The following is an 11,859-nucleotide window of genomic DNA, read 5'->3' as shown; positions in this document are numbered from 1 at the left end:
CACACACACACACACACACACACACACACACACACACACAGAGCTTGGAGTATTTAGGGCCTGTTAATAACAGTGCAGACTCTGCTCCCTCTGTTATTACTGCTGCTGCCCAGTACTGACGACAGATAGAAAGGTGGTGTAATAAGATGTACCTCATGTTTTTCCTTTCTCTCTTATTATCTTTACTATTTTATGTTTCTATATAAACTACTTTATATGGATATAATTCATGTACTTTCTATAACCTCATATATACACACACACAGATGCTGGTCATAAAATTAGAATATCATGAAAAACTGGATTTATTTCAGTAATTCCACTCAAAAAGTGAAACTTGTATACTATGTTCATTCATTACACACAGACTGATAGATTTCAAATATTTATTTCTTTTCATTTTGATGATTATAACTGACAACTAATGAAAACCCCAAATTCAGTATCTCAGAAAATTAGAATATTACTTCAGACAATACAAAAAAAGGATTTTTAGAAATGTTGGCCAACTGAAAAGTATGAACATGAAAAGTATGAGCATGTACAGCACTCAGTACTTAGTTGGGGCTCCTTCTGCCTGGATTACTGCAGTAATGCGGCGTGGCATGGAGTCCATCAGTCTGTGGCACTGCTCAGGTGTTATGAGAGCCCAGGTTGCTCTGACAGTGGCCTTCAGCTCTGCTGAATTGTTGGGTCTGGTGTATCACATCTTCCTCTTCACAATAGCCCATAGATTTTCTATGGGGTTAAAGGTCAGGGGAGTTTGCTGGCCAATTAAGAACAGGGATACCATGGTCCTTAAAGCAGGTACTGGTAGCTTTGGCACTGTGTGCAGGTGCCAAGTCCTGCTGGAAAATGAAATCTGCATCTCCCTGCATTTGTGTCTTGCCCTCCTTGTGCGAGGTGTCAAAGGTCGTCTTTTGGACACCTGTCAATTCAGCAGTCTTCCCCATTATTGTGTAGCCTACAGAACTAGACTGAGAGACCATTTAAAGGCCTTTGCAGGTGTTTTGCGTTAATTAGCTGATTGGAGTGTGGCACCAGGTGTCTCCAATATTGAACCTTTTCACAATATTCTAATTTTCTGATACTGAATTTGAAGTTTTCATTAGTTGTCAGTTATAATCATCAAAATTAAAAGAAACAAACATTTGGAATATATCAGTGTGTGTGTAATGAATGAATATAATATACAAGTTTCACTTTTTGAATGGAATTACTGAAATAAATCAACTTTTTCATGATATTCTAATTTTATGACCAGCACCTGTCCTTTGGGTTGATTGTGTAGAGAAGGAAGGAGAGCGCGGGCATGGGAGGAGGAATTTTATGGGAAAGCATGAGAGAAAGAGGAGGAATGGAAGCAGTTAGTATGGGATGGCAGTGATGGCAGGGCTATTATCAAAGCCCCCACTAATAAATGCTCTGCAGCCCACTGAGGCACAGAGATGAAGACGTTACACAGAATGTCAGCATCTGTGTGTGTGTGCTATATGTGCATGTGTTGTCGTGCCATTTTATCGGTTTCAGATAATTACAGCCATCGTGCTTTTGTATTTAAACAGCTGCTGCAGTTTTTCTGGATGCCGCACAGCCGAATAGTCGGAACCATTATCGTCCTCCGATCTTTAGTTTCTACATTTCAACAGTATCGCTCACATTTTTGATTTTTATTATCAATGGATGACATTCCCACCCTAACAGCCATGCTGGCATAATGTCAGTAACACTTTTATTCAACAATTTATTCACACACACAATTATCTCATTCATTAAATCCTAATTACAAGGAAAACAGCAGCCTGGATGATCACAGAAATATGAAAAAAATACATCCTAAAATAACAATGAGTAATTAAAAAAAAAAAATCAGTTATAAATAGTAGATGCAGCTGATTAGATTCAAGAGAGAGGCACCTCCTTATTATGTGTTTTACTAAGGACACATTTAATGTAAATGAAATTTTAGGATGTTTATGCAAAAACCGGTGATGCTGTAACATGACTGATGTAAGGAGTTTGCTTTGTTTTGCTGGATGACTACAAGGATACCTTGTATCCATCTTTCAAAAGCCCGGCCCGCTCTTCCTCTGCATCACTCACTTTGTCATGTTTACACACATAATATGAAAAATTATGATAAAACCAAAACATTTTAGCTACATTTGTCTTTTACATCACTTAACACGGCCACTTGACATTGTTAAAATCAGGTTGCTAAAAAAAATCCATTCAAAGGTAATATGAAAATATTATAAAGATTAAAAATGTTTCGTACCATTTTATTGGCACTGAGTTTGGGAATTTTTCACTGCTGGCTCTTCATAATTTACAACCACGCTTTTTTTTTAGTACCTCCTTTAATGTCACACTGGGACTGATCTTCACAACACTTAAAAAAAAATCACAATACTTCTACAAACACACAAGGTAACCTGTGACGTTCCACTTTTAGTAATGTGATCAGAGGCAATCAGATATGAGAGTTCATGGAGCAAGAGCTCTTTGAAAAAGTACCTGAGTAAGTATCTGCTATTGCATTTCAAATACATACATTATTATTATTATTATTATTATTTTGAAGGATTTTTTCTTTTTACATTTTATTTTTCTTTTTGGAAATATAATAGCAGTTTGAGTAATTCAGTGCATTCGAGCGCTGCCCGTCCTGAACTCGTCCCTGTCATGCTGTTAGCACTCTGATCGGATCGGCTCCATTTGCAGGCTGAGGACTTTGGGTTTCTCTGGGATCAGAGGTCAGTCATCATCGGGGTCATACATCGGGTTGTTGAAGTTTCCTGCCATGCTGTAGTCTTGGCTGTCCAGGAGACGACCGTAGCTCGACCGTCTGAAATGGAAAATTAAAAAAACAAAACAGAGTGAGAGAGGCAAAGCTGAGTGTAGAGAAACTATAAAAATGGATGCAGCCATCATGATGTCAGCCGCTGGTTTGTGAAGTCCTGTTCGATAACCAAAAACTAACCCCCGTCTTTGTTTTTATTCATATCTTGGTGTTTTGAATCCAGATGTCAGATTAAGATTAGATGACAGTTACAAACTACAATCAGGAGTAAATGTAACCAGGGAACTATCCTCTTGGTTATACACACATATGGAGGCTGCTTGGAGACATGAAATAATCTAATTGGTGCAATCAAATTTTGCTGTGAACAAATGAACATTCATCTTCTATAACACAAGTAGACTCACCTGATCTTGTAGTAGTACAGCCCTCCCAGCACGACAATAACCAGGACGATGAACAAAAAAACGATGGCTACAACGCTTCCTGGAGAGGACGTAGAAAGAGACAATGAGTCGAGCGTTTCGGTTGTAGGGCATGGTTTGCATACCAGGATTTTGACTTGCTGAGGGATTTTTGGATTCCTGATCTTCTCTTGGTTTTGCTTGGATTCTAAGTTTTTGATTTCACATCTGTTGTTTGACATCTTCTTTCTTATTTGTCTCCTCAGTATTTCTATTTGTGCCTCCTTCTGTCTCGCTCTGTTTAAGCCTTGACTTCTTTGTGTTTCTCTGTACTTCTTGTTAAGTTTTGCATTGGTCTCTTTTGGTTATTATTGTTGTACTTTGAAGGTGAATTTTCTTTTGCACTTCCTGTCTGTCTTCCCCTGATTCACCTGTTGTTAATTACTTTCACCTGTGTCGTTTTCCTCACCTGTTTGTCATCCCCAGTCAATTCTCTGTGTATAAATAGTCCTGTCTTCCCTTTGTTGAAGTGTTTCTGTACTGTCCCAGTTGTGTGCTTTGGCCTAAGTGATTACTGTGGATTTGTGTTGTGCTTTCCTTTGTGGACTTTGTATTTGAGACTTTGTCAGATTATCTAATAAAGAGTTACTTTGTCTGTCTTGAATCTTGTGTTACAATTGAACTCTCTGCGCGCCACAATGCTATCAGTCCTGTGATAGAATAATTGCCTGTCCCAGGTGGGTCCAAGCACTACCTTTCTCATTTTCTTCATATATTGTTTGATTTCTTGTCCTCATATAAACTACATCACAGACTACAAATCCTTTATATTGTTACTTTTGTAGCTTCTGTAGCACAGCTTGGTAAAACATGCTTGTAAACAATTATATATATATACACTCTCATCCAGGCTAAAATTTCCTGTTTTGTCCCCTGAATGCCGTTTATGGACTCAGATAAATTTAAAATCATCAAAAGCAAAATCATCAGACAATAGCTGAGGGTTTTGATATTGTACTTCAAGCAAAAGCAGTTCCTGTTTTACTTTGTGTAGAGACTATTTACTTGCATGCGTCCAAAGCCTGTTCAAACGTGACTGATATTTAGAACTAAGCTCATCATAACTGGAAACCAGAAAGCTTCTGGTACAAAAATTTTCTCCCTCACCTACAGAATCAATATCTACAATCATTCAGAGATAAACTCCTGCACTGAGCAAAACCACTTCAGTCTTTATTTTAACAAAGTCATGTGAAAGTAGAAAAGTACTTCTAAAGCTCACAGTTGTATAATATTTGTGTAATATGTTTACTGTTACGATACAGGAACTTTGGTGGAAAAATAATCTTCTACCTACATAATCTTTTTAAATCTCAGAAAATTAATATTACAGTACAACAAACTATAGAAAGAAATGTACACAACTGTGTACACGGTGACCAAAAGGGTTAACATGTTTCTGTTCTGTAGTGCTTGTTGCTCGTTGTCTTCCATTTCTGTGGGGTTCTCACATTTTTCACATGTTGTCTAATTTTCAGGCTTGAACAAGAATAAATGTTCTGCTAGCTGCACTGTGAGGCTTTACACAAACGCTCCCCATGAACGGCAGTGTGGTAACTTTAGCATGTCACCCATACGCTGCCTTAGTTTGTGCTCACACCAGGTTGGTACAGTTGCTTTATGACATTCACAAGCTTCATGATATTCTGCATGTTGTGGATTAATTTGAGTAAATCTTGGACACACTAGAAACATGTTTTCTCACACATGTCATTGATTTGTTATTTACTTCAGTGATTTTTAGCTGCTGTTGCTCAGGGGTGGTTAGCAGTCACACTACATGACTGCTGTTCTCAAGTCAAAGTAAACACCTGGGCTCACCTTCTCAGGTAGGTCAGTGCATAGTACACATGATAAGTAGTGATTACGATAAATAAAAAAAATACTGGTGGTTAGTGTTTGATGTCAGACCTGTTCAAGCTAGTTATGGATCACCTAGAGTGAATACACCCTGTGCAGGCATTTGGTCATAAACCAAAGTACTGCACAGATTAAAGTTTTGATGACAGTGATTGATTAAAAGTTGAAGGATTCTCTGAGTTAGAGCTGAAATCAGAACAAATCCATTCGATGAATCAACTGTTGGACTGACAGCAGTAACCAAAGAACTGTACCGACAGCAACTAGAATCAATACAGTCTAAAACAAAACGGGATGTGCTTTCCCCATCCAGGTGTTTCACGAGGCTGCGCCCGATGTTTAGTATGTCAGCGGCCGACTGTGCTGCTCTGTGTGGCTAAACAAAGGTAAGCTAAAAGTCTTCACTTGTAAAGGAAGACATGCGGTCCTTTTGTGTCACGGTGCACTATGAACTTAAGATAATTTTTTCTCTCCACTGACTAAAGTGAGTAACCTCTGAGCTTTGGTACTGATTAGTAATCTCTGCGTGAGAAAGTGGATCAAGTCAGACTGCTTCCTTGTTTTTATGTGTTAGCGCAGAGACAAAGCCTATTAAAATATTCAGATATGATCAATAAACACCTCCTTAAGGCTGCTCTTAATGCTCTTACAAACCTTAATTTCAACATTAAATGACCTGCTCAGTGCTGTCTGTGAGCCTTAGATTATCAGCATTGAGCCCATTATGAAAAGCTGTCTGATCTTTGACCTCAATCCTTAAATGTTTGATGGGTGGAATGTAAGACAAAGGTTTTCACTGCAGAGACACTGAAAATTAATTCTATTATTTCCAAAGAATGGTTTGTGACTGGGTGGTGAGAGCTACTCAACACCACAAATCATCCTTTGGAAATTATCATTTCCTGCATTTTTTTCCCCAAATGCAAACTTGTAGTTTGGGAATTGCAAATAGATAAATAATGAATAATTTTCAACATAGATGGTTCCTTTTTTGATCCCACAAAAAGGGAAATTATTGGAATTTATTGCATTCTGGTGCTATTTGAGTAACTGGAGGATTTGCAGTGCATTTAATAGCAAACCTTGCTCAGAAATAGTTCAGTTAAAAGCCACAGCCATAGTTTGACGCCATAAAAGCTCTGAGTCACACACATTATCAGGTGCAGCATCCACTGATAACAGGAAATAAGCAGGAGGACCTGCACACAAGTGTCAACACATTTCCTGTAAAAAAAAAATAAAAAATACTTGGAGTTATGTTGGCTTTAATCAGGTTAGTTGGTTCAAATGTAAAGAACTACCAGGCTACCTGTCAGAGTCTCAGTGTGAGTGAGCTGTGCTGTCTGACAGTGAGAATGACTGACTGGATATTGTACACTTAGTGTTTTTGTAAATAGTGGAACAAGCAGAGTAAGCACCGGCATTTATTTAGCTGGTAAAGATTTTTACTATCGCACAAACAAGGAAGTGAGAAAGGAAACCGTTCACATATTAACCACAGACTGAACCAAAAGAGGTCACAGACTGGCAGAAGAAGGGCCGGAGCTGTGAATGTATTCTGCTTTCACGAGCACATGTACTGCACTGTTTCTAAATGATATATTTAACAAGCTCAGAGATGCCTTCAGGGGTGGGGGTTAAAAACAGGCCGATGGTTTACATCAGATTCAGGTCAGGAACCTAGCATACTATTGACGAGCACTATATTGTAACTATTCTTTGATTAAAAACAAACAGTGACTTACTGGGACAATAAAGATAAGAGTATAATGTCATCAATCGTTTCAATAAAACCGCAGATGGCGCAGTGGGTGTCTTGACAGAACATGTGGGGTGGCAGTGGCGCAGTGGGTAGGTGCTCACCTTGCAACCGGAGGGTCGCTGGTGCGAGTCCCCGTCTGAGCGCATGCTGTCATTGTGTCCCTGGGCAAGACACTTAACCCACATTGCCTAATCATGAATGTGGGTTAAGTGTTTGGTGGTGGAGGGGCCGTAGGTGCGAACTGGCAGCCACGCTTCTGTCAGACTGCCCCAGTTCAGCTGTGGCTACATTAGTAGCTTATCATGGAATGAATGAATGGTGTTTGAAACTGTAAAGCATCTTTGGGTACCTTGAAAAGCGCTATATAAAACTAAGGCATTATTAATAAACACAGCAATAACAGGTACCCTGCTGCAAGTTTGGCTCAATGTAATGTGGTGCTGTCTGAACAGGAGCTATACTGATCAAATATATGGTAGTGTCTCAGGTAAACACGGTACCCTCATTCAAAGTGTCCAAAGTAAGTATTTACTTTTGTAGACTACTTATGCTTTATGTAAACTACCTTCATTCGAGACCTACAGCCAAATGTTTAAGGATGGTCAACAGAACGTAGTTCTCGTGTTCTTGACTACAGTGTGGACACGGGGTAAGAGGTCATATTGCTAGCATTAAAGATAAATAAACATCCACCTCTGCTGGCAGAGAATTTTTGTTTCTTTGGTCCAAACTGAAATGAATGACTGAGTTTGACATTTTAGTAGTTATGAATAAAATTTTAACATACAATCACTGGCCACTTTACTAGGCACACCTGTTCAACTGCTCATCAACCCAAATGATCTAACCAGTCTACATATGGCAACCACCCAATGCTTTTTAGGTATATAGACATGATCCAGATGAGCTGCTGAAGTTCAAACTGAGCTTCAGGATGGGGAAGGGAGGCTGATTTAAGTGGCTTTGAATGTGGCATGGTTCTTGTGTTAAATAGAAACTGCTGATCTACTGGGATTCTCCTGCACAGCCATATCTAGGGTTTACAGAGAACAGTCTGAAAAAGAGAAAATATGGGCGAAATTGCCTTGTTGATGCCAGAAGTCAGAGGAGAATGGCCAAAATGCTTCAAGCTAATAGAAAGGCATCAGTACCCCAAGTAACCACTCAATACAACCAATGTATGCATCTCTGAATGCATATTACATCAAACCTTGAAGCAGATGGGTTATAGCAGCAGAAGACCACACCGGGTGCCACTCCTGTCAGCCAAGAACAGGAAACTGAGGCTACAATTCACATGAAATAACCAAAATTGGCTGCTCTGATGAGGTTTGATTTCTGCTGCAACATTTGGACGGTGGTAAGATCAGAATTTGGCATAAATAACGTGAGCTCTTTATGACCAAGTGTACCTATGTTCAGATGGCTGCTTCCAGCAGGATAATGCACCATATCACAAAGCTCAAATGATTTCAATTTTCATGAGTTCACTGTACACAGATGGCCTCTACAGTCACCAGATCTCAAGGCTGCCTTTCACTTGTGATGGTACAGGCGAGTCCCATCATCCATGCGCAGCTAACAAATCCACAGCAAGTCTGTGATCATGTCAATCTGGACTAAAATCTCTGCAGAATGTTTGAATCTATACCATGAAGAATTCAGGCAGAACTGAAGGAATAAAGGGGTCAAAGTTGGTATTAGCTATCAATAAGGTAACCAGTCAGTGTATATTCACCACTTTTATTCCTCTGACTTCTCTGTTAGCAGCTACCAGTTTGCCTGATAAAATGGAATTGAATGGACTTTTCAAAACAGATGGATAATTTAATGTTTGCATTCAGGCTTTTGGTTTGTCTTTAAAAAGATAATTATGCTAGATTCCATTTTTCAAAGTGTCAACATGATTCTTCTTGTCACTGAAGATACTTCTTTGTGACTTGGCTGTAAAGTATATTTTCGCTTATTGTCATGTAGCAGAATTGATGTTTCATCAAATAGAAAGCCCAGTGAAGGAACTGGGTGAATGTGAAAAGACCCAGAATGAAGTGTCTTAAACTTTTGCACTTTAAACTACTTTACACTATTACTACTTTATACTACAATACCTGAGCTTAGAGCCTTGGGCTTGTGTCCATCCTGCTCCAGAGTGGTAGCTATTCTGGAAGTGGTGGGGGTAGTTTGGGTGCTGGCGATGGTGTTGCTGGTGGCTTGGGCACTGGAGGTGGTGCTGCTCGGCGTTTGGGTGTTGGAGGCGGTGCTGTCGGTAGCTTGGGTGTTGGAGGCGGTGCTGCTCAGTGCTTGGGTGCTGGAGGCGGTGCTGTCGGTAGCTTGGGTGTTGGAGGCGGTGCTGTCGGTAGCTTGGGTGTTGGAGGCGGTGCTGCTCGGTGCTTGGGTGCTGGTGGCGGTGTTGTCAGTAGCTTGGGTGTTGGAGGCGGTGCTGTCAGTTGCTTGGGTGCTGGAGGCGGTGCTGTCGGTAGTTTGGGTGCTGGAAGCGGTGCTGTCGGTAGCTTGGGTGCTGGAGGCGGTGCTGGCGGTAGCTTGGGTGCTGGAGGCGGTGCTGTCGGTAGTTTGGGTGCTGGAAGCGGTGCTGTCGGTAGCTTGGGTGCTGGAAGCGGTGCTGTCGGTAGCTTGGGTGCTGGAGGCGGTGCTGCTGGTGTCTTGGGTGTTTTTAGTGGTGATAGCAGTGGTAGGGTTAGTTTGAGATGATGATGATGATGAAAGTTGGTCAGTTGAAGTCCCAGTAAGGCTGACAGAAGTTGATGGTGGTGGTGGTGTTTTTGCTGCTGCTGCTGTTGCCGTGTTGGATTTTACTGCACACAACAACAGTAGACCTGCGATCCAAGACAAAAGATGATTTTTACTTGTCAAAGAATAATCAGAGTGAATTCCCACAATGATCCCACTCCAAATGTTCCAATTAGCTTGTAACAAGGCTGTAGTAGAATAATTATTCAGTCCTCTCAGTGATGTGATTTGTTTAATTTATTTCCTATCTTGAAGGGGCCATTCCCTTATTTCACTCATTGGGGTCAGTTTACTCCGGTGTTTGCTGTTTGTTCTCGGAGACAACATGTTTCTAAGAGTCACTGCAAACCTGCAACACAGAGTTTGAAAGGTTTGGCATCTAACGAGGATTTAAGATCGTGCTATTTGACATTCCTCCTGCCTCCAAATGTGGACTTTGGTGTTTTTTTTGTTCATTCTCCTGCCTTAAAAGGATGCCAAACTGGGTTTCCAGCACTTAAGAAAATGTTGTTAAGGGGGTATACCTTAAGTTAATATTTCCCAAGAAGGGTTTCTTGTCCAAGAATCAGGATTCAATTCAATTCAGTTCTATTAATTTATACCAAATCACAACAGTCGTCTCAAGGTGCTTTATATTGTAGGTAAAGACTCCACAATAATTACAGAGAACCCAACAGTCAAAACGACCCCCTATGAGCAGCACTTGGTGACAGTGGGAAGGAAAAACTCCCTTTTAACAGGAAGAAACCTCCAGCAGAACCAGGCTCAGGGAGGGGGGGTCATCTGCTGAGGGGGGGAGAGACAGGACAAAAGACATGCTGTGGAAGAGAGATTAATAATAACTAATGATTAAATGCAGAGTGGAGTATAAACAGAGTAAAAAAGGTGAATAAGAAGAAACACTCAGCGCCGCATGGGAACCCCCCCCCCCCCTCCCCCGCAGGCTAGGCCTATAGCAGCATAACTAAGGGGTGGTTCAGCTGATCCAGCCATAACTATAAGCTTTATCATAAAGGAAAGTTTTAAGCCTCATCTCAAAAATAGAGAGGGTGTCTGTCTCCTTAAAGTCGTGACACAGTATCCTCTGATATAGATCTGACCCACAGGTTTAGAGACAGTGCAGTTGAAAAACATTTCCTGTCTCTGAGGTTTAGCACCACATATCATCATCACTCAGCTCAGACCGGTAGAAATATGTCATTCACTTCCTTAACAAATCAAACATTAAAGAACTGTTTGTCTTGTAACCTCTGGCAGGGGAGGCTGGTCTAAGTTTAACCTTCTTATACTGAAAGTTAACGTCTAACAAACTGTCTGAACCAGTGAAAAGAGGCTTTTTTTTGTTTTGTTTTAAAGATACTGCAAATGCTGGTTTCAGCAAAACAACACTGATTCAAATGATTCAGATGGCATTTCAGTCCCTTACTCCACACACACATTATAAAGAGCCCGTTTTTGATGTCAGAGTTTACTCACATGTTATCAGAGTTTGACGGCTGATCCTCATTGTAGTTTTTCTTTCGCTGTATGTCTTCACAAACCCTTGTGTGGCTGTAGCTTTGCTGCTCCCTTTAGACAGCTGTAGTGTGTGTGGCTGCCTCTGACTGTAGGTGACTAATTATAAAAGCCTGGGGGGGGCGAGGCTACATGATGTCAGTTTCAAAACCTCATAAAACAGTGCAGTCATGTCATGAGGCTGTGCTAAAGTTAATTTTTTGAAATGACTTCATCTAAATTTTACATTTTTGGTCTTAGCTGTTCCTGTAATACTTCAAAGATTGCATTTTATTACTGTAATATATCACCAAATAAACTTTTTCTGAAGTTTTATTAGTGTCTGTGTCATTTATTCCACCCTAACTACGTTTAAATGTGGTTTATTTATTTATTTTCAGTTTAAATGCAAATTATTGATCAAACAGTAAACAAGTGACATCTTAATTGTAATGAATGATTTGTACCAGCAGAGAGCGCCACACTCATTTAGACAAGGTTAAACCCTCCAACAGTAATATGGTGAAATAATAACGTGAAAATGAATAAGTTACAGTGCTGTGCAAAAGTCTTGAGCCATTTCTCATTTCTTTATATTTTGCTTCCAAGGAGCCAGACTTTCTTGTAATTTTTAAAAGTGGTCTTGAACAATAGTTCTCCAGGTTTTCTGACGGTCTGAAGTTTTTCTTTGGACATTGCCTGCTTTCTCACTCATTTACAGAAAAATT

The 11,859-nt window shown here is 40.2% G+C and overlaps 1 protein-coding gene across 1 annotated transcript; it reads right to left on the bottom strand.

The window, feature by feature from the left end:
- Positions 1 to 1,876: 1,876 nt before the first annotated feature.
- On the bottom strand, positions 1,877 to 11,219 carry parm1 (prostate androgen-regulated mucin-like protein 1). The gene is made up of 4 exons (XM_030743212.1): positions 11,114 to 11,219; positions 8,998 to 9,723; positions 3,211 to 3,289; positions 1,877 to 2,848 (listed from the first exon to the last, which is right to left on the bottom strand). Exons 1-4 carry the CDS (start codon positions 11,142 to 11,144, stop codon positions 2,758 to 2,760), a joined length of 927 nt encoding a protein of 308 aa, XP_030599072.1. The 5' UTR covers positions 11,145 to 11,219; the 3' UTR covers positions 1,877 to 2,757.
- Positions 11,220 to 11,859: the final 640 nt, after the last annotated feature.

The sequence above is a fragment of the Archocentrus centrarchus genome, chromosome 12, assembly GCF_007364275.1.
Source record: "Archocentrus centrarchus isolate MPI-CPG fArcCen1 chromosome 12, fArcCen1, whole genome shotgun sequence".
Classification (NCBI taxonomy): domain Eukaryota; kingdom Metazoa; phylum Chordata; class Actinopteri; order Cichliformes; family Cichlidae; genus Archocentrus; species Archocentrus centrarchus.
The sequence above is the reverse complement of the archived record's forward strand: the minus strand, read 5'-3'. Positions and strand labels throughout refer to the sequence as shown.

What these genes read in the sequence shown, in the direction of transcription:
- parm1 (XM_030743212.1), bottom strand. Translation starts at nt 11,144, where the DNA reads ATGAGGATCAGCCGTCAAACTCTGATAACAT. An exon ending in GCCCAAGGCTCTAAGCTCAG is followed by an intron (nt 3,290 to 8,997) that starts GTATTGTAGTAT and finishes CGTCCTCTCCAG; the next exon opens with GAAGCGTTGTAGCCATCGTT. An exon ending in CTGTACTACTACAAGATCAG is followed by an intron (nt 2,849 to 3,210) that starts GTGAGTCTACTT and finishes TTTCCATTTCAG; the next exon opens with ACGGTCGAGCTACGGTCGTC.